Raw genomic sequence first — 27953 nt, 5'->3', positions numbered from 1 at the left:
CCACGCTTCATTCATGTTCCGTCTAGAACCTACGTATATATAAATTCAAAGGGAATTGGAATTCCTATTCCAGAATGTACTTCAGCCACCGTATGTGGTTCTTGCAAGTACCACTCCAATATATGAGTACCTGTGGCATTACAAATGAAAACATGACAAGACGCAAAAGATGAATGCTCGGTACCACTGGAAAACAATATTTCATTATGCCTGAATCTATTGCATTCATGCTGAGAGGTTTTGACAAGTTACCTGTCTCTCACCCTCTTGCTATCGCCTCAGACCTTCCTGCACTTAAGTGCTTATTTTTAAATGCTTTATCTTTAATTGCTTTTGCCTCTTGACAATAGATATGCTAACAGATAGCAGAACTTGTTTTAATTCACCAGTTACTAAATACTTTGTCTGGAAACCTCTTCTCCCTATAAACTCACTGATTTGAAATAAATATTTGTGATTCCACCAAGAATAACTTGTTAATAGTGCTCATATGATGAGAATTCGTTCCTTGTTTTGGTCTTTGACATTTTCTAGAATTAGGCCGAGATTCCTGTGAGAGGGTCTAATAACAATCTCGTTTGTCCTTTTTTTTTTTTCTCGTTTGTAGTCATATGGAAAAGGAGCTAGAAGGAAAAACAGATTTAAAGGATCGGATGGGAGCACTTCTTCTGACACTACCTCAAATAGTTTCGTTCGTCAGGTAAGAGAGTTCTTAAATTCACGATTTGGAGAAGTATATTAAAGTGAGTTTAGTTTTTTTTAAAAAAAGGTGGTTTTACACCATCATCCTTAAGATTTATATGGTTTTATTGTACTTAAACTTTTAGTTGAAGTGAAAATTGTGCCGTTTAGTGTCATAATTAATATATTTAAATTTTAAGTGAGACTGTGTGTAATATTTACACTCTTCCCTGGCAAGTTAGGAAAAACAAGTGTAAAATTCATTATAAAGGATTTCTTCATAGCAGAATGAGTGAAGTCCAGCAGAAATGATTACGGGTTTGGGGGTCTTTTCGGGGGAGGGGGCAGGTAGCAGGCATCCATGGCGCCAGCTATGAAGTTGTGATACTGGCGTTGCTCTAGCTTGAGTTTTCGTCTTCTTGCTTTGGGCTTGGATTGTAAAAGAGAAAATTGTCCTTGGTCTTGGAATGGATGAGGCTGCTCAGGTTACATAGGGCATGTGATGTCTTTGGGATATAATTTAAACTGCCTTTGGAGACATAGCCGTCTTTTCAGTTAACGTGTGGTGTATTCCTGCCCAGCAGTTTGGAACTGTCCCCCTAAACAGGCACCGTCAGGGTCCCTAACGTGTACGCACTCTTGTATATGGTAACAGAAAGGACTGTCAATTACCAGAGGAAGCAGAGAGGCAGCCACCTCTGAGGATGGTAGGTTCCGTGTAGAGACTAAAGTCTCATCAGAGGTCGGTGGGTGTGTATCTTCACCTGACACTTCTCAGTGGAGAGGAAATTTGGGAGGAAAGTGCTAGATAGAAAGAACCTGCTTTCCTGGCTGAAGGGCTCCCACTTTCTGCTCGGTGCGCTTGTAAATAATCTTGTCAGTGACAGCTCGCTCTTCAAAACGTTGGTTGTCCACTGGAAAATCTGCTCCATTTCTTTTGGAAGGAAAGCCATTTTTCCCCACTCCTTCTTGTATCCCTTCTCCCGAGTCTCTCTCCTACAGTTAGTTAGCAACCAGTTGAGCTTAAACTTATTCACCTGTTGCATCAGTGGGGTTTTTGTTCTTGGCTGGTTGGTGCCTCCTCACACTTTCCTGATAGAAAGGATGATCCTTCTCCAGCCATCAGTTCCCTCCTTACAACATCAAGCGCTCTGAGTAACTTGTGACAACTGGAAACATTTTGGTTCTGGTCGATGCCAATTGGGAATTGTTTTGGTTGCAGGAAGTTAGAAAAAGAGAACTGGTTAAGGAGGAGTGGAGCTTTTTTGCTAAAAAATATTTGGAAAGAAAAAGGAAGATGAAGCCAAGTGAGGCCCAGCCCTGGAGCAATGTTCCAATGGTGTCAGAGGTGCTGAAGGTGTGCGTTTGGCCTGATGCTGGTGTGGGCAGAATTCAGGTCCAGAGTATGAGTGAAGGGCCCTGAGAAATGGTAACTTGGCTTGGGTGCGTCAGTTAAAGGAAAGTTACCCAAGGCCTTTTCCATTTCAAGCATCCATATTTATTCTGCCTGTGGGACAAGGAGATCGAACCTGGGGAGCTAGGCTCCCCAACTCTGAGTCATCATCTCGGGGCTGAACATTGGAGCACCTGAAGCAGAAACAAAACAGGTTCTTAGAACTCATAATAGCTGCAGCAAAGCCATGCAAAATGACAAGCAGCTTGTCGAAATTGCACGGAAAGAAAAACTGACATGTTTCAAGTGAGCAAGATATTGTGAATAGAAATAAATAGGATAGAGCCCATTCTGTTCATTTTAGTTCTGTAAAAATGTCATTTAAAGGCAGTCGCTGGACCCTATTTTCCAGTTGTCTCTTTGGCTGTGAATTCTCTCCTTTCATGGAGTTTTGAGAACTTAATTCATCAGACTGGGAGAGATTGCCACACTGTGGTGTAATTAACTGGAGTTTGTTTTTCTTCGTGATAACTTTCTTTTGACTTTGTGTTCTTGGTGATGTATGTGAAATTCTATGCTTGAAACACAGTTATAAATGGATAAAGAGAGCTGGTAAACTACTTAATGCAAATTTAGATATATATTGCCAAAACATATGTGAACATGTAAGAAGTCAAAAAAAATCTATCCTAAAGGCCCATCTTGAAATAAAGGCCCATCTCCTTGAATTTCAGTAGAATGAGGTGCTTGCTGTGGCTTGGATTGGGGTCAATAATTACACAGACATCAGAACCTGAGGGGCCCGCTTGTTTCTGTCACAGAAGGAAAACCTGTGTCTTTGGCGAGAATGCTGAGTTAAAAACTGCATTTTTCCTTTGGTAATTTAATCTCTATTCTGTTAAAACTGCATTCATATTTTGCTACCATTTGAGAATAAGCAAAAGCCATCATGATGTAGCTAAATATTTAATAGAAATGGTTTCGTCGAGTATTTGCAGAAACGCATGGTAGATAGTAACAATAAGAATACGTTAAATTAGATGATTTGAAGCAATCTCTTTTAAATGTTTTCTTTTTATCATAAATCGATGTTTTCTTAAGCAAGTGACTTGCATCGGTATACATTACTTGTCTGTGGCTAGGGCACATGGATAATTGGTATCAGAAAGGTGTTCGTTCAACATAACTAGGCTCTATGTAAAAATATCTTACAATCAGATTCTATTCCTGCCCTTGAATTAAAAATAATTTCCATACAATTGTGAAAACCTTAGAATTACATTTTTACAAATAATCTGTTACTTATAAAGACTGTCAAAACTATTTGGGAAACACTACATACATTTAGGTAGTCTTCATAATAATGAGATTTAAAAGTTTTAGAGATTGAAAATGTGAAAATTTTACATAAAGAAAAAGAATTAAAAGATTTTTTTTTAGTAAATGAGAGAATGTCATAGAGTTTGATATGGACTGAATTGTGTCTCCTGAAAATTCATATGTTGAAGCCTTAACCCACAATGGAGGTGGGTCTTTACAGAGACAATTAAGGTTCAATGAGGCCCTAAGAGTGGGGTCCTAGTCCCGTGGGACTTGGTGTTCTTATGAGGAAGAGACACCAAGAATGTGCACACACAGAGAAACGGCCATGTGAGGACATAGTGAGAAGACGGCTATCTACAAGCCGAGGAGAGAGACCTCACCAGAAACCGTCGCTGCCAGCACCCTGATCTTGGATTTCCAGCCTCCAGAACTGTGAGAAAATAAGTTTCTGTTGTTTAAGCCCCTGATCTGTAGTCTTCTGTTATGACAGCTCTAGCCGACTAATACAGAAATACATACAATTGGGCTTGGAAGTAGGCCTATTTTTTTTTCGCTTTAAAAATAAATATATTGGCGTGTAGCGTATATGCTGAAAAAGGCACAAATCTTAAGTGTTCGGTCTGATAAGATTTCACAAGGGAAACACACCTATGTAACGACCACCCAGGGCAAGAAATGGGCATTACCAGCAACTTAGATGCCTCCTTTTGCCCCTTCTCAGTCATCATTTCCTCTTTTCTTGCTAAAAGTAACCACTATCCTTTCTTCTGATACCATAGATTCATTCCGTCTGTTTTTGGAGTTTTATAGAAATGGAATCATTTTGTGTCTGAATTCTTTCACTCGACCTTATGATTCTTATATTTATCCGTGTAGTATGTTTCAGTAACTGGTTAATTTTCTTTACTGTGCAGCCTTCCATTGTACAAATATACCAGAATCAATTTATCCGCTTGACTGTTGCAAGACGTTGGGTTGTTTTCAGTCAGGGTTATTGAGAGTAATGCTAAGATACACATTCCTCTTTGTACCTTTGGTATACTTAGGTATGCACTGGGTTTTTTTTTCCCCTCTGAGGAAGATTCACCCTGAGCTAACATCTGTGCCAATCTTCCTCTATTTTTTACTATGTGGGCTGCCAGCATAGTATGGCCAGTGACAGAGCAGTGTAGATCCCTGCCTGGAAACTGAACCTGGGCTGTGGAAGCGGAGTGTGCTGAACTTAACAACTAGGCCACTGGGGCTAGCCCTGTATGTATGCATTTTTGTTCAATGAGTCGAGTGGAATGCCGGGTCAGCTGGTTGCATATGTTCAACTTAAGTAAACACTGCAAAACAGTTTTCCAAAGTGGTTGAGTCAGTTTGCACTCCCATAAGCAGTGGATAACAGTTTCTTTTGCGTCATATGCTTGCCAACACTTGGCATTGTCAATGTTTTTTGTTTTAGTCATTCTTTTTTTTTTTTTTAAAGGTTTTGTTCTTTTCCTTTTTCTCCCCAAAGCCCCCAGTACATAGTTGCATATTTTTAGTTGTGGATCCTTCTGGTTGTGGCATGTGGGACGCTGCCTCAGCATGGCTTGATGAGCGGTGCCATGTCCACGCCCAAGATCCGAACCTGCGAAACCCTGGGCCACCAAAGTGGAGCACGTGAACTTAACCACTCGGCCACGGGGTCAGTTCCTGTTTTAGTCATTCTTATGACAGTGTAGTGGTAGCTCATTGTGGTATTAATTTCCATTCCCTGATACCTGTGGATGGAACTAGGGAGTATCGTGTGAGGTATATATGTGTGTATATATATATATATATATATATATTTAGAATCTGAAAGAGATTATGTTATGAAAGAGGTTATATTATTTTATCGTTGTTTGTAGTAAACATCCCATTAACCCTGGTAATTAGGTCTGTGACCATTTGATGAAAATCATATCGTAGCTATTTGCTGGAATATGTTGAAACATGTTGGAATACCTTAGCACATGAGCATGAAGAGAAGCTACAAAGTCAAAGGGTAGATGGCATTTACCCATGGTTTAATTTTTTCCAAGCTTTTAGTTGTATATTTTTAGCCATCATTTGTTTGTGATGCTCCAACTAAACTTATTTTTTAAGAAAAATTATTAGTCTTAAGGAAAAATTGCTGCTAATTATTTCTGCTTTAGGCCCTGAAGCAGAATAACAGCTCCCATGAAGGAATTTTTGCATTGCTAGATGAAGCTTCCATTTTGTTAACTAGTTCACCATGAGTTAATTAACCAGTCTTCTGGTCCTTCACATCATCAATCTAAAGTCAGTGATATTTCAGAGATGGGGGTTGGAGGATGACTTCCCTCATGAGCTTAGTTAATTCCCCCGGCTCCAGCATCATGCTGGAGCCGGGGGAGGGGCTGAGTCCTGCTCAGTGTTGCAATGTGGCCACTTCCACAGGGGTTATCGGTTGCGTGTGGCAGATATTAGTGGGGCTTCCCATGGGCTGTGGGAAACGAGGTTGCTATTGGTTCTGCTCTATCTAAGCTTGTTGTAAGTGGTGGCCTAGCTCAGCTTGTATATCAAACATTTCACAGACAGAACTCATTCCTTCTTGAAATTTGCTCACACAGTAATCGGAAGGAAAGTTAATTGTGGTTTATCTGTTTGTTTTTAACTCTCATTCCCATATGTTGCAGTTGAAATCTTACTAGAATGCAAAATATGTTCACTCGATACTGAACTTATTATTTCCATAGTTGGCTTTTACGTAAATTGTGATGTTAGGAGATTTATTTAAAATGGTTTTCCTCAAGAAGCAGGGTGTTGGTTAAGTATTGGGACTCTGAGGCCAGGCTCCCTGAGTCTGAATTCTGCCTCTGCCATTTATTGGTTGGCCTTTGGACAAGTGGCTTAATCTTTGTGCGCTCCAGCACTTTCATCTGGGAAATAGTCACAACCTTGAATGTTAGTTGTAAGGATTACATGAGTTAAAAGTTATAAATTGCTTGAACTGTGCCTGGTTTCTAGGAAGTACAATTGAAGAGTTTATCATTAGTCCTTATAAATATTATTGCCTATTTAGAACATTAGTTAAAATCTAAATAAGAAAAAGACCATGGCAGAGGAAATAATAATAGTTAATGTTTATTGAGTAATACTGCGTATTCTATCTGTAGCCCCATTTTACAGATGAGAAAATTGAGGAACAGAGAGGTGAAGTAGCTTGTCCACAGTCACTTTACGAGGTTGGAGTCAGAATTTGAATCTAGGAGGCTGACTCCAGATTCCTGCTTTCATTGGTTATGCTGCACTCCCTTGTAACGAAGGCCGAGAATAAAGGGAAATCAGTTACAAGTGTTTAAGACTTTCCACTGAGGATGACTTGGGGAAAGATTCCTACAGGCCTTTTTAGGGTGAACGCATACAAAGTCAGTCGTCTTTTAACTTTCTTATGGGAAGATGTGGATATCTTCAGCATTGTAAATTTTCCCTAGCATCATGATTATAAAAGAAAAAAAAAAAGCATCATTCCCTTACTGCTTTCATCTAAAGTTATCCAGATTCCCACTTTGTATCACCATTTCAGCATACTTTGCTACTTTTGTCGGTAATGAGAAGTAAAGACTTAGAATCCAAAGATTTCTTTTCCTTCTATTTTTCCTTCCTATTTCTTCCTTCTTCCTGCAAAACTCAAAGAAACACGTACTTTTTTGAATGCTGAAAGTCCTTTTTTTCTTTCTTTCTTTTCTTTTTTTTAAAATAAACTTGGAAGTGAACTCAAGTCTGAATCACCTACAGCATCATGCTGGTCAGTTTTGAGGTCTGGTTGAGGCTGATGTAGGCCACTGAGTCATTCTAATTGTGAATCTGGGTAAAGTTAGCTGCGTAGATGGCACCTGGCTTTACATTAGGCCTCTTTAGAAGTGGTTTTTCAGTTCATTAGGGCCTTTGCTTGGTAAATAGGCATTTTAACTTTAATTTATTAAGATGCAGACAGTGTTAAACATGACTTCTAGGCCCTGTAATTAGAATTAATGAAGATTATTGTTCACATAGTTTATATACTAAAAGGTGTTTAATACATAAAGCTGTGGTTATGTTGGATTTATTATTAAGATAATTAAGATATCCAGGCTGTCTTCGATTGTAGCATAAACTCTTTGTACTTTTCAGCTCTGTGTTGTGAACAGATGCATCAATAAGAGAACTTCATTTATCGTAATAATAAACCTGGAAAAGCTACCATTCTTTAAATCCGCTGCATTTAGTTCCTTGCATTAATTTATAGTCTATTAAGATAATTGTTTTCATATAATTTAGCTCTTTCTTCCCAAATTTAGCAAAACAAGAAAAAAAGAATCCATCAGGTTTGCTGTCAAAAAAGAAGGAGAGAAGAAAGAGAAGGAGCGAAGGAGAAGAACGAGTAGTTTATTTTAGCACCAGAACCTAGGCGAGTAAATTAATTTACTGGAAGAAAAATAGGCAGATAGGAGTAACCGGGCTGCCTGGCATTGAAGGATAGAACATTTGTGCTGTTCTTTTCGAGAGATTGCGCAAGAACTGCTAACTGTATAAATTCTTTGATACTGCCAAGGTCAGGGAAAACTATGTACGTCTGCAAATAAGTACTTGGTCATCAAAGTTAAAGCAGCTTGTGGGGGGTGGAGAGGGCAGTGTTAGTAACTGCTTATTCAGCCTGAAGTTGGTTCTCTTCTCTTCATTTCTTTGCCCTTCTCTGCTCTTCTCTTCTTTCTCTCTCCCTTTCCCTCTCTCTCTCACTGATTTTTCTTTTTCTTTTTTTTTATTTCTTCATTCTCTTAAAGACATGTGTTCTTCCTGGCTGCATTTTTGTACTTGGCAGTATTCCTAAGATGAACAGCAAATGCTAAGAGGGTGACTGCCAGTTTGCTTTATTTTGATAATTCCACGGCATGGCAACATTCATTCAGAGTCCACTGCATCTGAGCTCTACTATATGCTCTGCTGGAATGGCCAGGACTCACACACTGTTTCCACTGATCATTTTTCTATGTCACCCTGTTGTACCAACTGGTGTCCTTTATGTAGGATGTTGAGCCTTAGGAATCAACTACTCTTTTTGGAATTTTCAAGTGCCACTATTCTTTGGGATTCATGGGGAAGAGCTCTGCAATTGCTCTGCGATTTTGCTCACCAACATATGTTGTGGTTGCAACGAAATAATCCTGTAGCTTCCAAGGCCTTCCAGAATACAAATCAGGATGACAAAATGGAACGAACCAAATATTTAACAGAAGGTTGCATGACACTTTCAGAACATGGTATTCTAAACAAATTCCATCATCTTCCAGTACCATGTTCTTGGTGCTGCTTTTTTGGACCTTTTATTAGTTCAGATTGGCTTTAAATATGAATGATTAATCACAGAGACACACAGTCTATTTTTTAGTTTTGTTTTGCAAAGACAGATTAAACTGCGATAATGATTACAGACTCCAGGCCTGCGTAGACTGATATGTTTAAGGTTGGATAAATCTTTCAGCCCTTAAATACTGGCTTGTTGCCTTGTTACGCTGTCTTCGTCACAAACACAACTATAAATAATAATGCAGTAGATTTATTGCCTCTGTGATTTCCTGTAAATGTCTCTCTATCATATTAGGCATTCTCTTAGATTTTGTGAATGGCAGAATCTCTTCTGAGACCTCTTAAGAACTCTTCTTAAATATATCAGTATAAAAATGTTGAGCTTTTCAATCAAGAAGTCCCTTGTTCTTTCTCTTGCCTACATACTACTAGGAATGTCTTACTTTTTTCTTTTAGGAGACGTACGTACTTTAGAAAGTATTAAAACAAAATTTAGATTTTGGACTTCAACTTATAATTAGCTTTAAAAGTCTTTTTTTAACACATTTTTTTGTGGGAGAACAAGGGCATGATTATATATGAAATCTTCCTCGTTCTCAGATTGTTGTTATGTGTTTGGAACTCCTCCCTTATAAACTGCCAGCCCTGCTGGTCTAGTGGTTAAAATTCGGTGCCCTCACCTCCGAGCCCTGGGAGCCATACCACCCATCTGTTGGTTGTCCTGCTGTGGTGGCTGTGCGTTACCATGATGCTGAAAGCTCTGCCACCAGTATTTCAAGTACCAGCAGGGTCACCCATGGTGGACAGGTTTCAGTGGAGCTTCCAGACGAGACTTCCTAGGAAGAAGGACCTGGCCACCCACTTCCAAAAAGACTGGCCATGAAAACCCTGTGAATAGCAACAGAGCATTGTCTGACAGAGCACCAGAAGGACACAGAGTCATAAGGAGTCAGAATTGACTCAGTAGCACTAACAACAAACCGTATAAAGTAGGTTCAATTATTAAAATAATTTTGTGGATTGAGGCATTTTTTATCTTTGCATATCTTTTTTCCACTGAGATAAATATATCATTTTAAAACCCAGAATTATTTCTTCAGGTATTTTTAGTTTCTTCGACTCTCAGATATGTTTCAAATTATGATGTGTTTTCCACTCATGCTCTCTTTTCTTTCATTATTCTTCACCTTCTGCTTGGCCGATCCATTCAAAGTCTTAGACTGAATTAGCCCCACTAGATTAATTGAAAATTAACAGGTGATCTAATATGGAGTAACTAATATGGCTAAGAAAATGGAGTTTCATCAAACACTGAATTTACAAAAAGTATATGTTTCAGTTGAACCCTAAACTTTTAGGAGTACCGCTGAAGATCAGTTACTTAGCTTAAAGTTAATTATTCATGTACCTCAGGTCTTCTCAGGCAACCTACCCAAGATAGTAGTCTGGTCCGACCATGGAATAGTTCTCTCTTCCCTTTTCTGTCTTTTATAGATGCAAATATTGTCAGCTTCTTTCCCTCTTGATTAGTTTCTGGAAATCTTATGTCTGATGTTTATCAGGTGCTGAAGTCGTCCTTTTTGAGATCTTGGCTTATGCCTCAAAAATATTTGCTGTGGTTCAGTTCAATAAGTAAGTATTCCAGTTTTATCTCATCTTTATTCTACATTCATGACCAAGCATGTGTGTTTATTACAAAGACCTGAGGTGGAGAAAAGAAGCTGAACCCCCACATCCCCGCCCCGGATCCTACCATGCTTCCTTTCACCATCTGCTTATTTTGGAGTTTGAGGATAAAGGAGAGAAAAAAACAGGAAGATGATCACAGGAGGAGGGGAGAACCTTTGTAGAATCTTCCAGTGACTCATAATTGGGAAAATGTAGTCAAGCTCTTCAGGAAGTCTCTGTCCTTGTCACCCTCTCACCATCTGTATCCTCCCACCAAAACCATCATCAGGTTTTAGAGAATCATCTTGGCTTAGGGCTTTACATTCCTTCATATTTCCTTATGTCCCCGGTATATGTAGAAAGTTCCAGCTTCCGTTCTTTCTTTACACCGGGTGACAGGAGAGCCCAGGGGACATCCTGGTTGTTTGGACTTCTGACAGGGGCACTTTGCTTTGACTCAGCTTTCTCCTCTTCATCCTCTCTGAGAGTCTGGGCATTGTGACCTCACCAATTTTTCTCTCTTGTAAAATAATATTTTCTCTGAGCCAGGGGTCTTCTTTTTCATGTCGGTATAACCTTGACGTTTACTCCTCTTCCTGTCTCACTCCCATGGAAAGATTTCTTGATTTCCCTTTGGTCTGCATGCTGCATCTGAAGATTGGAAAATGGCCAACCTCTTTTTTCTTTTTTTAAACCGTGCCCGCAACCAAAACAAACAAGCAAGCTTTTCATTTGAAAGAAGAATAGCATGGATGATGTATTCGTTTGCTGGATCTGTAGTAGTGAGGTACCACAAACTGGGTGGTTTAAACAACAGACATTTGTTGTCTCACAGTTCTGGAGGTTCAAGTCTGAGATCAAGGTATTGGCACTGAAGGAAGGATTGCCCCAGGCCTCTCTCCTTGGCTTGTAGGTGGCTATCTTCATGTTCACATGGTATTGTCTCTGTCGCGCGTCTGTCTACAATGTTCTCCTTTTTATAAGGACATCAGTCATATTGGATTAGGTCCCATCCGAATCTCATTTTAATTTAGCTACCTCTATAAAGACCCTATCACCAAATAAAGTCACATTCTAAGGTACTGAGGGTTAAGACTTCAGCTTATGAATTTTGGAGAGACGCAGTTCAATCTATAACAGATGGTGACTCTGTTATAACTAGCTTCATAAATAATTTTTTGCTTTCTTATTCCTTAAGCGTTTCACATGAAGATAGACTAAGAAGCTTTGAATCAAAAAGCCAGTATATATCAGAAAGACGGAAAAAAGTCTTTTGCTAGAATATTAAAGGAGTAAAAAAGTGCACTTCCTTCAACTGTGTCAATGTGATTCATATAGAAAAGGAATAACTTCTTGTATTTCTTTTAATCAACCTAACAAATTCAACTAATATCTTAATTATGAACCCACTTTAATTTTCTTTACCCTACGAACTTTTATTTAGATTATTCAGTATCTTCAAAGTATAAAATTTCTTCCTAAGACCTTTATAACTTGTATCTAAGGACATGTCAGAGATTTATGAAATGTTTAAAAGCCTTGGGGCTTTTAGAGATTAAATTCATCAGTAGGACCCAGAATCTGGTTCACTCTTTAGCACAGTTTGTCTGGTGGCTAAAATATGTATGAACTATTTTGTGTCTACAATAGACGGATTCTTTGCGCTTAGCTTCATGACAGCTATGAATGCACACACACAAACATTTATGCATGTGTGTATGTGTGTGAGAATGTATTCATGACTTTTAGGTTTTCCTTTGGCCCTTTTCCCTCTCATGTTTAAAAACAGAACTATATTTTAAAATGTAATTATATGGATAATTCATTGGCCTTCGTATGTACCAAGATTTGAGCTTCTATTTAAAAATAATTTTTATACTTGCATTTCTTACAGCGCATTATTGAGTCTGTTGAGTTCTTACAGTTGTTACTTCAAGCATATAGACATTTACTACCAAGAAGAATGAGAAATTAAGATCCTCACTTAGTCTTTCTCTCTGACAATTATAAGGAGAGCTGTAGCAAGGAGAAAAACCATATGGTGGGTCAGAATACCCTGCTGTGTATTAGCTACTAGTAAAAAAAAATCAAAGATCATCTGTCACCTCTTGCTGATTTATGTGATGAAGCTTACTGGTTCCCCAAGGTGGGGATTGTACAGAAGAACGTTATTTACTCTTTTCAAGGTCTTATTTCAAGTACTGTTCCTTTACTAAACAGAAGGTGTTTAAGGAATACAGTAGAAATCTCTATTGAAGACTTGACAGTCAAGTGTGTTTTTAGCATCAGAGAGCTGGACATGTGCATTTGGAAACAATTCCCGAGGTCTTCTAATGCTCACTCATGATTGAGCACTATTACCTGGAAGGGATCAAGGGATCAGACTGGGTCCTAAAGAAAAAATTAGGTAGGAAGCCGTTACTAGGGAAGTAGTAAACCAAGGCATGACTTATTGATGTATGAACAACCATTTGTGAACCTGAAGGAACTGTGTGTTATAGCAGAGGAGCCAAGGAAAGTCCTGTGTCAGCCCTGAGGAAGTGATGCTTTATTCTGCTAATAAGGATAGAAAGCATTTGAACATTTATCCCAAGAGTACTTTTAAATTAAACATTTTAAATTACAATTTAAAATTAAATTAAGAGTAATTTAAAGTTGAAAATGGAAGTGCACGTTGTGTTTCTGGGAGGGTAAGTCCGCCTGTGCATCAGGGTGTTTGGCGGGAGGGGTGGGAGATGAGGTTGGAGGTGTAGGAGGGCACCAGATCTCAGAGGGCCTCTGTGCCATGATGAGTTATAATGTGGCATCCTGGGGAGAGGGCAGGTTTGAAAAAAAGCATCTATGGGTCGGCTAATTGGAAAATCCATCATCGTCAAAGAACGTTTGAATAAAGATGATAGTAATAGCTAATGTTTACTGAATGCTGATGGTGTGCCAGCCACTCTGGTAAGCACTTTATTTAACCCTTAACACAACTCACTGAGGTGAGTGCTGTGTCTATCCCCATTCAACAGATGATGAATTGAGGGCTAGATAGGTTAGTTAATTTGCCCAGGTTCATACACTTGAAAGTACGTAGTATTTATTAAATCCTATTAGTATACTCTTGGGAATGTTTAGGTGTGTGTTGGGCAATGAGAGACTTTAGACTACAGTGATGCTCAAAATCTGGGAGAAAGTGGCATGGTGGTTCTGGGTCATTAGGTCAAAGCCAGTGACCATGTCTGTGGGTGCGAGGCACAGAGTCCAGCCACCTGAGCCAGGGCACTGGGCAGAGTATTGGGTCCCAAGAGCTGAGCTGACCTCAGGCAGGGCTCCAGCACTGTCAAGGAATCAGGAGTTTGGTATTGAGTATAGATGAAGAAAGAGAGATGTTCACAGTTAGTGAATCTGAATGAAGGTTATGTGGGTATTAATTGTACCATTCTTTAAATTTTTCTACAGGTTTGAAAAATTTCAAAATAAATAGTTTGGGACAGGAGGAAGTGGTGGGGTGAAGTGGGTAGGATGCTACTTAAAACAAAGGGCAGAAGAGAAGCTCTGTGCCCAGGACTTCAGGACCGAGTTAGAAGGGGGAGTGCTTGGTGAGTGTCTGCCCCCTCAAGGAACGTAGAGAACAAGTAATTTCACCCTCTCAGAGATTCATTAGATAGCATCCTGCCTGCCTTTTCAGGGACATTTTGAGGGCTAAAGGGCCTTATAGAACAGAGCTGGGAGGCAGAGGCTGGTGTTTCTCCTGGCAACCTTATTACAGAGTTTTGCGTGACAAAAAATATTCTGAGACTTTTTCAGCAAATAAAATAAAACTATGTACAAACACAGTATAAGTAGCTTTTCCTCATGGATGTCAAGCGGAAGGAGGTTAGAGGATTTACAGCCCCCAACAGCTGCTTATCTTAATATCCTATTGTGGCTTTTTCAGTGAATTTGTGCAAACCCCTTTGAACTAGGGGTGCTGACTAACAGCCGTCATTCTTTGAGTAGAAGTAGTCATTAGTGGTCATATAAGTTGAAAATCAGCCATTCTCTCTCTGCCTCAGGCCATTTGTTTGTGGGAAAGCAGTTGTTTGAGAAAATTAGGTTATTTGGTTACCAAGAGACACTGTCCTTTACCCTCTCTAATTACCCTCTTTTAGAAGAAGAATTGCTTACTATTTGTTAGACAGCTCTGCATGCTAATGGTCTTTTGGGTGGTGTTTACAATATTCCTATAAAAAAGGTCAAAACCATTTTACTAGCGTTTTCCACAGTTTCTATTGCTGTTAATACAGGAAGAGTCAGCATCCTGACAATATGATATATAGCATGAGTGCAACAAATTGTATCTTAATGATTTAGAAAAAAAGTTTGCATGTAACCTGATTTTCAAACACAAATGCTTCAGGACCACACGTCAGTGTTTAGTCTTTAATTCAAAGCAGAAAAGTAACTCCCTTCAGGATTTGAAGATGTCTATACTTTATTATGAAACAATTTCTGTGATCATTTGTTTGTGTGTGTATGAAACTTACATTGGAAACAGGCCAAGTGTACATGTACTTTCTGACTCTGCTAGACTTTATTTATACCAAGTTCTCTTTACTGTTTCTCATTTACTCATCCACTCATCCATTCATTTACTCACTTGTTCACTAACATGTGAAGTACCTTTGCCAGGCACTGGGCCAGATAGAGAATAAAATAAGGTTCTTTTGAGTTATAAGTAAGTCCTAGGGGTGTAATGTACAACGTGGTGACCGTAGTTAACAATGCCGTATTATGTATTTGGAAGTTGCTAAGAGAAAAGATCTTAAATGTTCTCATCACAAGGGAAGAAAATGGTAACTATTTATGCTGATGGATGTTAACTAAAGTTATTGTGGTAATCTTTTCACAGTATCTACATATATCAAATCTTTATCTTTATGTTTACACCTGAAATTAATACAATGCTATGTCAATTATATCTCAATAAAAATAACAAGATTCCTAGATTAAAATCTTAAAGTAGTAAATGTATTAGAGCTTTAAAATCCATTGTTATGAGTTCTGTAATAGAGGAGAATGCCAAATCCGGTGGGTTCAGAGAGAAGGGACTGGTTAATTCTACCATGGGGAGATGGAGAGAATGTTACCAAAGAGTTGTATCTGAGCTGAATATTGATGGATGAGGTGAAATATTCTAGAAGAAATTGGGAAGGGATGTGCCAGGCCAAGAAAGCTCATCCTGTGCCAAGGCACGAAGAGAGAGAGAAAATGGCACCTTCCATCTTCTGTGGCTGGTGGTTGTGTGGGTGGGAGATGAGTCCAAACAAATATAGGTGTCTGAAATTGAAACATGGAAGAACAATGTCACCGCACCTGTGTCCCCTATGTAGTACAACTGTGATGTCATCTGGCTTTCCTTGTTAGGACCACTTCTATACCAGGGGAGATGTTTACACATCTTTCTAACACCTTATTCACGTACAACGGTTCTGAATAAGCTATTAAGGCACTGCTCCATCTCAACCAACACCAAATAAGGGTTGACGTTCATAGCTCTCTCCGTTAGTGTGGAGCATTTTAAAGGACACTACGTTTATTAACAAACACCATCTGCCTTTCTATTTCCCTTCAAACTGACATTAGATTGACCAGAGATGTTTATATCTCTGTGGTCCGAAGAGTTGTAGGTTTCTGGGTCAAAAATGTTGTGTTTTATTTTAGATTTTAGATCAGAAGTGGTCTATTGAGAAAGTTATATAATTTTCAAAGCAGGCTCTAAATATAAATTGATCCTATATCCATAATATATATGACTATATCTGTACATATATTTGCATAAAATGTATGCACATTTCCTTTCTTGGATGACTGCAGGGATTATATATGTAATCTAACATTATTATTAAGATCATAAGTATTTCTATTATAAATTAGCAGTGACAAATCTTAAAAATCAAGGCAGTTCAAATCTGAATTAATTGATACCACATATATTTAGGAGTTCCTTTGTTTTAATCCCCAAACTTATAAATCTTCCTGGTGATGTGTTAAGAGATTAGATACTCATTATTTTCAAGATAGATATTTATGCACCAATGCTTTTGGCTTCTGAGGTCTTGTCCAGGGTGACACAGAGGACAAAAGTTTTGAGGGTGCCTGCATTTCTCCAGAGTGGAGGAGAGAAGAAAAGAAAAGAGCAGAGCAGGGAAATGCTTTGAGGTTTCTGCAACTTCTAGGTCTCAATGCCTTCCCATTTTCCTTCCCAATTATTGAGAATAAAACTAGAATGTCTCTAGAGCCCTGGGGCCAACCCTCCACCCACCCCTGCTAACCCCCCCCCCACCCCTCTACCTCCTGTTCTTAAACATGAATTTGTCTAGAATAGAATAGTTCTCAGTTTCTTAAGATAAAGGAACAATGGTACAAAGGGGGTGGTGGTGCAAGGGTGGGTGGACACACCCAGTATTTTCTCTTTCATTGGGCTATTCGGCACTGCAGCTCATCTCAGAGGTGCTTGAGTTGACTGTGGAAAATAGTATTTATTCTATTTGAGGCTCTACTGCTCAGTACCTGCGTGACCTGGTCAAGTTACAGGAACCCTGGGCTCCTCTGGAAAGCAAGGATAGTAATACAGAATGGCACAGCAGGGTAGCTGGTGGGGGAAGTAGTTCAACTTGTTCATGATCTCCCTCATCTCAAACATCTATAATCTAAGGGAAGACAGAACATTTGCTAGGTGAATGCAACTTTAAGACAGGTATCATATCAAACAAATGTAAGACCTGAGTGAAAACTGAGACTTTCCAAGTAAATGAAGCTTGTCAACAAGTCCTTCCAGGACACACACACACCCTATTCCATGCGGTTTGTTGCCTCTAATCCCTTTGGTGTGGAAATTCTGGAGAAACCACTTCTGATACCTCCACGACTAAGAAGTAATCATGCGGACATTCCGTATCCATGTAGCTGTTTTTTTTTTTTTTTTTTATTGTTTGTTTGGATTTGTTTGTTTTCTTGCAAAAGAAAACTCAAGAGGCTGGTGATCAGGCTGAGAGGCACTGTTGCTGAATAAACCAGCTACTAGGGGAATCCTTATCAACGGATAATTGTGATATTTTTCCTAGAAATGGATTTTGAGCAAAATGTCTTACATAAAAGGACCTTCATTCAGCAAAAAGGTGATTTCTTGATGATATGTTATTCTGGGTTTGAGTCCTTCCCACCCACCCCTTTTGTTGTTTCCTGAAGCTATATTTAGAATACATCAATCACTTGACACTGCCTTTTTACTTCATTCTCTGACCTCAGGAGCTAAAAGATCCATTTTGTCCATTCAGTTTTCCATGTTTCGCTCAAACGTTTGATCACAAGCTCCAAGTTCTTTTTACCAACGTGCTGTCCTCTTCTGGTGCTGTGTCACTGTGGAAGATTAATCTAGGTGATTTAGTGGAAAATTAGTTGGACTATAGAAATCCATTTTGAAAGCAACTGTATTATTTTCCCCCAGTAGAATCTCCTGGTGAATGATTTTAACCATGGCACCTTCACATGGGCCAATGATGTTAATTTGGTTGGGGCTTATGCTGCCCTACAAAGATCTTATAAAATCTGCTTAATCAGAGACCTCTTTCTTCTCTACGGTCTATTCACAGCCAAGAAATTTTAAAAACAACTACTTGCTTCTGTTTTGTTCTTTTTAATCCCCATCTTAAGTATATATAATAAATGGTGTCTAGATAGCCAGACTACCCTAAATAACCTTATTATATCAATAATAGCTGCAATAGCATAGAATTTCAAAGAAAATCAGGAGTGATAATACTTTTAAGTTGGTGGTAATTTAATAAAAGAAACCGATTCTTCTTGTTTGATATATTGGACACGTATTCAAAAAAATAAGTTTAGTTGAAAGATGGTCAGGCACAGAGAGTATGGCTGTGGGTTGGTAGAGCTAGAAAAATCTTGTCTGCAATGAGCAGCTCTTTTGTCCAAGAGGACAGCTACATGTTTATCAGGTGACTCCACTTAAAATATGTGCTGTTATCATTGTTTTATGTTTGAAATTAGTTTTTTTGGTTATAAAATTAATATATGTTCGGGTAAAAATAATTCATAAAATGAAGATTACCCATGATTCCACTCCCCAGAGCTCTTTACATTTTGAAATAAAATGTACAGAATGAGTGAAAGAAAGCATGATGGTATGGTAAAAATATTGCCCTTCGAATAAAGCCCTCTGATTGAGTTTAACTTTAATTTAGAGTAGTTTGCTCAATCAATTTTAAGCTTTTGCTCAAATGTTTATATTTTATAAAGTGGATATTTCATACTATGTAGAGTATATTACTTTTTCATCGGAAAATTTTACTTCTCAGATCACAGTGTTTGTCTCCTTACTTATTACTTATAATTATGGAACAGTTTCCCTATGCTGACCTTCTTAAAAAAAAATAAAAGCAGCAGAGGCCATCAGTTAGAATTCTCTGTTGTAGGAGATTGCAGATGTGACTCAGGCTGGATTAAGGAGAAAGGAAATTTGGGGGCTCAATTCATTGTAAGGCTCAGGTGTCAGTGACTGGAATGGCTCATATGTCATTGGACACCTGGTTTCTTTGCCTCTGCTGTCTCCCATGTTTGCTTCATTCTCAGCTCTGGGTGGTGGCAAGAAGGTTCCCAGTGGCTTTAGGCTTACCTCCTTCCAAGTTCATGTTGCATTACATCTCATTGAGTCTAAATGAATCACTTCACAGCCATGAACTGATCACTCAAGCTGGCTGGCTGTGATCCACTGATGTGCCAGACCTAAGCCTTGTGCTGATTCTCAAGCTAGGAGAAAAGTCATTTCTCCATAAGGCAGATGGACTAAGAGTGAGAAAAATGATGTCTTCACAGGGGAAATATCAGAGGACTGCTCCCAGAGGAAGAGTGAGTGGATGTAAGATAGTGAGAAAAGAGCTGAGGTCCACAGTAGAGAGTGAAGGACGCCTGTCAACCTGTGAGCTCTGATTCCCAAGGATGGTTAGGAAAACCCCTACCCCAGGTACAGGTGGAATAAGAAATCGCTGAAGCCCCTCAAACCTTCTTCAGACTGTACTGCGTCCTTTTCTATCTAGTAGTAAATGGATTCTTAATGGGGATGAGTGAGTCTGTCAAGTATATCTTCCTGGGAATATATGTGTAAATATATCTATATAGGAATATGTGTTCATGGCCACGTGTGCTGCCTCTATATTTTGTAAGTGATCAGATCTTAGTCTTTGTGATAAAACGACCCCAAGTTGTCTGTCTAAAACTAGCATGTATGTGTGTGTTAGATATGTGTTTTGAAAAAGGTCTTGTGGAGACAAGACTAGCTAAATCTAATCATTATGGTCTTAATAACATTTGGGCAGCACTGATGTGCTAGAGGGAGAACAGAAAATTAGACTGGTTTAGAAACCAGTTAGTCATGTTCTTGACAATGATATTTCTTTATTTAGCTTGAGTATAGTATTGTCAGTTTTTACCACAACACTAGACATCTTAGGGGAATTTAATGAGATGTTTGAGAATCTTACTAATTGGGAGAAATTAACGTATTAAGACTTAGATTGCAGTTTTAGAGGAATAATGATAACTTTTCATGGAATCTTATTTCGGTGGAAAGGAAGATCCATTTGCCGATTTGTGAGGTGGGCAATATTTGGTACTGTGTTATATTTGGTACTCCTGGCTTTGCCATTATATTTGGTACTGCTGGCTTTGTCATTAAAAATACGCTTGGCACACATCAAGAACAAATTTTTGTTCCTGCTTTCAGACCTTTGTAATAATAATGATCCATTATAATTAGCACGACAGGAAATTTTTGCAAGTAGAATTGGGTAGACCTGTTAGGACCTCCAGCCCTGTCATCTGCCAGGTGTTAGGGTTTTTCTGGCCCATGTTTCACTTTCTTCAACCAGGAAATGTAAGGCTTGTCCTTTAGAAAGGGGTTGTGACAAGTTAGGATTTTTTGGTTGTGAGTGTTGGAATCCCATGTCAAACTCACATAAGCAGAAGGAGATTTGTTGCCACACCAAACTGTAAAAGGTGTGGATGTTCCTGGAGATGACAGGATGCTGGCAGGACTGTTCTCCCTGCATAGGTATTTGATTCTCTCAGCACAGACAAGAGTTCCTCATGGGAATTAGAAGCTCCAGGCTCCCTTCTTGCCAGCTTTGATAACAGAGAATAAAAAGCTGTTTTTCCCTCTTCGCTCTTCCTAATTCCCGTGCAGAGAACCAGAGAAGGACTCTTAGTTGACCAGCTTAGTTCATGCACCACCTTTTGGACCAATCTCTGTGGACAAGGATGAAGTACTATGATGGACCAGATTGATGAAGTACTATGATGGTCCAGATTGATGAAGTACTATGATGGTCCAGATTGATGAAATACTATGATGGACCAGATTGGATCAAATGTGTGTGCACTGGGGTGGGCAGATAGCATGGTTAGTGTAGAAGAAGTGTAGTTCAACCAAGGAAAGAGGGTGGGAGTTGTTACCAGAAGTCAAAAAGATACTGGGCAAGCCAATTATCAGTGGGAATAGCTGACTTCTGGTATACATGATGCTTATCCAAGAGTCTGTTTGCCCCCCAGCTAATGTGCAGAGGAAAGAAGATACTTCCTAGATACTGTGTGTCCTGTATCATATCCTGTGTCTTCCCCATGAAGTAATGAATCCTCACTTTAGTCATATATCTAGATGAAGGGTAGAGCAAGGTGGGAGGGTAAAGGTCCATGATCCTGGGGAATTTCAAGACCGACATCTTCCAAAGGGATGAAGAGCTAGTGCTTCCATCTGAGTAGTTGATTGAAAATGCTTTTCTCTTATCTCCAGTCTTCACTGTTGCCCTTAGATTCCACTCACGTTGTGCTTTCTGGTTTTCCATGCATTTTTTCATAAATCATTTCTTTCTAATGATACGGTATCTTCTGAGGGTCTAGAAATAGAAACTCAAAGAAATTCGGCCCAAGGTCTCAGAGCTAGGAAATGGCAGAGGCAGGATTTAAACCTGGTGTTCTGTGCCCACTGCACCACACCAGGTTGTCTTTGCTAAGAAGGTTTTATTTTAATGTTAGTGTCATCAGCATTCACTGCTAAAAGCCTGTCTTCATTGTGTGTCTTACTTAATCGACAAGTGTAAAACAAGCGTGTTGATGTTTGTCATTTAGCGGCAGAATTGCCTAGCCATTATGAGCACAGACTCCGGAGTCAGACTGCCTCAGTTCAAGTCAATGCTTCCAAACTCTCTTTTGTCTGACTTTGGGCAAGTTACTGAACCCTTGTGAGTTTCAGTTCATCTCCAAGTGAGGAAAATAATAAGGCCTTATAAAGGTATTGTGAGAAAAGAAAGAGGTGCTGCAGATGAAGGAAGATAATTCATCAAATACTATGGTTTACATTAGCATCCTGCCTGGTACCTGGTAAACTCTGTTAATATTGGCTTGAAGGGTGCTAATAAAACATTCAGGCCAGCGGCTTATTTTAGGCCAGTGCATATCCTTACAGGATACCCACAGATGAGAGATGTATTTGTGGTTGAAAGATTCTGGAACATGTTAAGAAAGAAGTTCCTAAGAGCTCTCAGCCATAGGAACTTTGAGTTGGGTTTTGACTTTTTTGGGGGGGTTTAGGGTTCCTTATAATATCAATTTTACTGTTGAAGATTTTCTGCCTTTGGAATTATCATTATATAATGAATCATTGAGGGTTCTGAATATGGGGAGACATGTTTTCAACTGTTAAATGTAACGTGTTTTCTTAATCTGAAAAGCAAGGACATCGTGTGTTTTGTTGATATTAAGAAATTTGTATCCAGTGGTAGGGCTGTGTCTTGTTATATATATTTTTTTTGGTTTCTAAAATGCTTGGCAATTCACTGAGACTTTTAAATGTTTAGATTTTATATTTCTATAAAAGTACCACAAATATCCTTGCAAATTAGTAAGCTAAGGGGGAACTGGTGGTAGTGGGGGTAGTATGCCAACAGAAAGTTGAAGCTGGTGAGTCTCAGATGGCCTTTATTAAATGAGTATTTTATTAGTAAAAATCTAGTAACAGAAACTTATGGAGGGGCTGGCTTGGTGGCGTAGTGGTTAAGTTTGCATGCTGCGCTTTGGTAGCCTTGGGTTCACAGGTTCGGATCCCAGGCGCAGACCCACACACTGCTCATCAAGCCATGCTGTGGCAGTGTCCCACATATAAAATAGAGGAAGATTGGCACAGATGTTAGCTCAGGGCTAATCTTCTTCACCAAAAAAAATATATATATATATTTATTTAAAAAACAAATTCATTTTAAAGAATTGAGACTTTTCACTTTAGTTTCAAGACTTCAAAAATAAAAGTGTTAATTTAGAAACACAAATCAGAAGTAAAATGTCATAGCATCAATGACATTATTTATAAATACAGCTATGTGCCACATAATGATGTGTTGGTCAACAACAGACCACGTATACGACAGTGGTCCTGTAAGATTAGTACCATGTAGCCTAGGTGTGTAGTAGGCTATACTGTCTAGATTTGTGTAAGTGCACTCTATGATGTTCGCACAATGACGAAATCGCCTAAGGACACATTTCTCAGAATGTATCCCCATTGTTAAGTGACACACGACTGTAAAATATTAATATATAACACATAAAATAACCTTTAAACCTGTTTTATTAGCCACCTTCAATTAGAGATTGATAAAACGATTTTATTGACTGATAAGAATTTACCTCACTATAGAGTCTTGTTTTTAAATCATTTTAAACGAACCTGTAGAATCTTGGGGTTCTCCGTGTTTCTTAATATTAAACACAATGTAATTTTGTTGGTCAGTGTCAAAATTTGCACAACGTTGTTTGAAAAACCTATTGAAAATTCAGACAGTCATTGCTGCCGTCATTTTCCACATTGTGCTAGTTTGGTGCTGAGGGGTCGCCTTTGAGTAAAAGTCTTCAAGAAGTAGCAGAAACTGGAAAAGAAAGCTATGCCCCGTCAAACACATAGGTGGTCACCTTACCTCTCCTGGCTTACTTCATTGCATATTAAATAAACAAAATGGACGCAAGTCAAAGGGTGTGCTTATTGGGTCAGAATAAAACTAGTATATGTAACGAACAAGTGAGAATTATTGAAATATTAAATCAACATTAGGAACAAAATTTTTTTGAGGAACATTCGTTTAGTTAAATTAACAGGTTCCTATTTGCTAAGTCTTCAGCAATCTCTACGCGTGCGCTCACACACACACACACCACACAACCACACACACCACACAAGTACACATACATGCACATACACAGAGCCACTGCCAGGAGATGGGGGGGGCTTCATTCTTCTTGCTTTTTAAATTCAAAACGTCCCCTCTGAGTTCCTCTGGTGTCCAGTAGAGAGAAAGCACACTGTAGTAGAAACCCAGGGCGGGTGGGGGAGTTCTTGCAGTTGTATTTGCAACAGACACTTCCAGAGTGTGAAGACTGGATTGAATACTGAATTCAGCCCGTTATAGAGGAGAACAGCTTTTATGTCTTCATCAGAGTCATTTCTAGTATGTCAAGGAAAATTGTGCACTGCAATTCACGATCACAGTGTTTACTAAACGACCCTATGAGTATGTGTATATTTGGCTTTGTACAAACAGGATAAGGAGAGGGAAAGCATCAGTTCTTGTGGGGAGTTATTGACAATAACCCCCTGCCCAATACACAACAGAGAATATTGCCTGATATGGTCTCTGACCCCTAGAAGCTTACAGTTTTCAAGAGAAGCTAATATATACACAAAATGAGTTTAATAGAAGAAAGTGGAAATGTCTTAAATGGAGAATAGAGAAAGTCCTGTAGGAGTTTAGTGTTGGAAGACTGTGTTCTTATGAGAGGGTTGCAGGAAAAATTAAATGTGAGCCTCCAACGATTGGAAGGAAGAGCGTTCTCAGAGTAGGGACAAGGGTAACAAAGATGTGGAAGGAGGAAAAGCATGATTCCTGTAGGAGAACAGTGAGTAATATTTTGCCTCGTGTTCAGAGAACATTAAGAATTAGTGGCAGGCAAATTTAGAAAGATGCATTGAAAGAAACAGTAGAGAGCTAGAATGCCAAATGAAGGATTTGGAATTGAGACTCTGGAGACGAAATGGTCTGGAAATATAACCCCCATTGGAGAGGGCTGCAGTGGAGCTGGTACCCTACGAGCCCCCATAACTCAGAGAAGGCTGAGCGCATTTCAGCTTAAGAGGTGAAGGATGTGGGGAAATTTGTTCACTGTGGCCTAGAGTTTCAAGGAAGATCGAGAAAGTAAGGGGAAAAGGAGAGAAAATAAGTAGGGGAGGAGTGGGAATTCTGGTTAGGAGTAAAGAATTCCAGAACTTTTTTTTATTGAAGTATAATTGACATACTATAATATATTAATTTTAGGTGTACAACATAGTGATTCAATATTTTTGTACATTTTGAAAAGATCACCACAGTAAGTCTACTTACCGTCTGTCACCATATAAAGTTATTACAATATTATTGACTGTAGTCCCTGTGCCGTACATTACATCCTTGTGACTTATTTATTTTATAACTGGAAGTTTGTACCTCTTAATCCCCTTTACCTATTTCACCCATCTCTCCACATCCCTCCCCTCTGGCAACTACCAGTTTGTTCTCTGTATCTATGAGTGTGTTTTTGTTTTGTTTTGTTTGTTTGCTTTGCTTTTTAGATTCCACATATAAATGAAATCATATGATATTTGTCTTTCACTATCGGACCTATTTCATTCAGCATAATACCCTCTAGGTCCATCCATGTTGTCACAAATGGCAAGATTTCATTCTTTTTTGTGGCTGAGTCATATTCCATTGTATGTATATATACCACATCTTTATCCTTTCATTTATTGATGGACATTTAGATTGCTTCCATATCTTGGCTATTGTGAATAATGCTGGAGTGAACATAGGGGTGCATATATCTTTCAAATTAGTGTTTTCATTTCCTTTGGATAAATACCCATCAGTGGAATTGCTGGATCATATGGTAGTCCTATGTTTAACTTTTTGAGGATCCTCCATCCTATTTTCCATAGTGGCTGGACCAGTTTGCATTCCCACCAACAGTTCATGAGAGTTCCCTTTTCTCCACATCCTCACTGACACTTGTTATTTCTTATCTTTTTGATAATGGCCAGTCTAACAGACGTGAGGTGATATCTCTTTGTGCTTTTGATTTGCATTTCCCTGATGATTAGTGATGTTAAGAATTCCAGAACTTGATAGAGATGAGTGAGAAAGGGTATGGAGGTGGATGGGGGACATACCCTCCATTTCAGATAGTGGCTGAGGGAAAACGGCTCATTCAGAGTACAGTCTCATTGTTCCTGGGGTTTAGGTTGTAAAGACATTTACTAAGGAGAAAATACAGAAGCAGAAGTACCCTTTAGAGTCCTGCAAATCACTCATAAAGTACGGTATATGTAGTATTAAATACATCTGGTATACAGAAAGTGGCTTGTATTTAGGGTATATTGTATGTATTTTGAAGCTAACCTTGGATCTAACATGGCAAGGTGGCCATCCTGTGAGGATGGAACTAAGAGAGTGATTGTGGGATAGAGTGCCTCGTCTCCCATCTCAGATTCCCCTTGGGGCACAGACTCACTGCACTTCTACTTCTCTGTTTAGTGGTTGTTACTGAGGACATAGAGCTGGATTTGGGTAACATAGAGATGATGTCACTTCACTGCATTTCTCTCTTTAAGTAGTAAGTCTCTAGATATGGTGACTTTATCTTTGTAATTCCGGTGCACACGGTCCTTGATGTGCATGTACGTAATACTTGCTGTCAGTGATTTTCAGAGTAACTTTAAAATCATTGAAAATAGTACTTTAAGCATTAACTATACCTTAGTAGTCTTTGTTAGAGCTTAAGTAGTAATGAACTTGTCAAATTCATTCTCATTCAGGAAACATTTATTAAACGTCTGATTTATACATGTATATCATCATTTAAATAAACTCGAGACATGGAAAATCATACCAAGATTAATCAGACGGAAGTTGTGTCCTCAAGGATCTGATTGATCAATACAGTCTCTTCTTTTCTCATTCATTTTATTCTTGTTTATTTCATTAGGGCAGGATAAGTTCACAAAAAGATAACGATTTGGGGGGAGGGTGGTCCTTTCCTCTTTTTTCTTGTTTCATTTAGCAGGGATGATAGAAACATCTTTGGTTGAAAGTAAGACTGTTGGATGTGAGGGTGCATATATCTTTTAGATGTAAGGGCTAGCAGAAATTCAGTGAAATCTGAATCAGTGTTTCTGCTTTTATTGCATTCTGTTCTGAAGTTTGTAGGGACTGGCCCTGGGTGTTGCCATGGGGATAGGGACTTAGAAGGAGCCACCATTAGCAAATCTGTTTGAAACTCTGAGAACCTTTGAGCCACAGGGAAATGGCACTGGGGATGACTGGTAATGGATCCCTGGGGGAATCCTTGGGTATTTTAACCGCCAAACTCTGCAGGGGTGGGGGCGGGGGTGGGGAATTACCAAAATACAGAGCAGCATAGAATTCTTCACTCTACCTTTTTAAAGAGAGAGAGAGAGAGAGACCTTCTGGCAGCTGTATGTTCCAGTTGAGACATGCACATAAACAAGTCATAATTTTCTAGGCCCTACTGAAGAATGAATTTTTACCAGGTGAGTGACTACGAACATTTCCAGTGCCATGTAAACTAAATACTGTGAAATAAGTGCCCATAATTTTCATTTTTCCACTTCCTTTTAGCAGAATATCAGAAAACCTGATGATCATATTGTAAGACCTGAAAAGAGAAGGAGCTTATAAAAAGCCAGGGTAGTCGCCTTTGCTATCTTGTAAATTGTTGTAGGGAGTTGCTATTTATCCCACACTGTTAATAAGGGTCCTCTGTGCCCCAGGTGGGGATGAAATGAGCTCTGGACCAGTGAACGGAGGACACTGGTCTTCCTTTGCACCCCCCTTCCCCCAGCACACTTTCTTTCCATTTAGTCTATCACATACCTGGTCATTGTTGTTGAATAAAACTTTGGTTTTTGCAGTCAGATATGTTTTTTGGGAATCTAGTAATTCTGAATGTGCCATAGTAAGATGTACGTATTTACCTCTTTTCATTAAATGTTTTAGGAATCTGTGGGTCAAGAGAAGCTGAAATCAGTAGATTTTTAAAGACAGAACTCAAGGATTTCTTCAAAGTGTTTTAGTTTAACAGTTTATGTTTTAGTTTGGTGTTTAAATTTTTGTATGATGCCTTCTTGAATACTGGTTATTTTCTTTTGGTTATTAGTAAACACATGCATGGACATGTGTAAAACGTACTTTAACACGAAAGAATGATGTTAAAACTCTTTTAATTCAGACAAGTCATCCAAACTCAATTTCCCCTCTAAGAGTCTCACTTGTGAATTTGACATTTCTCTGACTTGCATAATTTTGTTAAAGGAATTTTAGCTCATTGTTGACAAAGGTGTTGTTCTTCATGGTATTCTCATTGGGTATAGATTAGCCTTTCAGAAAGACGTGTCCTGAAGATTCCATCCTTATGCTTATATGTACAAGTT

The 27953-nt window shown here is 38.9% G+C and overlaps 1 protein-coding gene across 4 annotated transcripts in view; it reads left to right on the top strand.

The window, feature by feature from the left end:
* Window positions 1-27953, top strand: part of CACNB2 (calcium voltage-gated channel auxiliary subunit beta 2) — a 351929-nt gene that overhangs the window by 8451 nt on the left and 315525 nt on the right. For all 4 annotated transcript variants that reach the window (XM_046679148.1, XM_046679150.1, XM_046679147.1 and 1 more), the window contains exon 2: window positions 608-700. In XM_046679148.1, the coding sequence (XP_046535104.1) occupies window positions 608-700 (93 nt within the window). The remainder of the gene's footprint in view (window positions 1-607; window positions 701-27953) is intronic.

This window comes from Equus quagga, chromosome 12, assembly GCF_021613505.1.
Source record: "Equus quagga isolate Etosha38 chromosome 12, UCLA_HA_Equagga_1.0, whole genome shotgun sequence".
Classification (NCBI taxonomy): Eukaryota; Metazoa; Chordata; class Mammalia; order Perissodactyla; family Equidae; genus Equus; species Equus quagga.
Note: the sequence above shows the minus strand (reverse complement) of the source record. Positions and strands in the feature narration are given on the sequence as shown.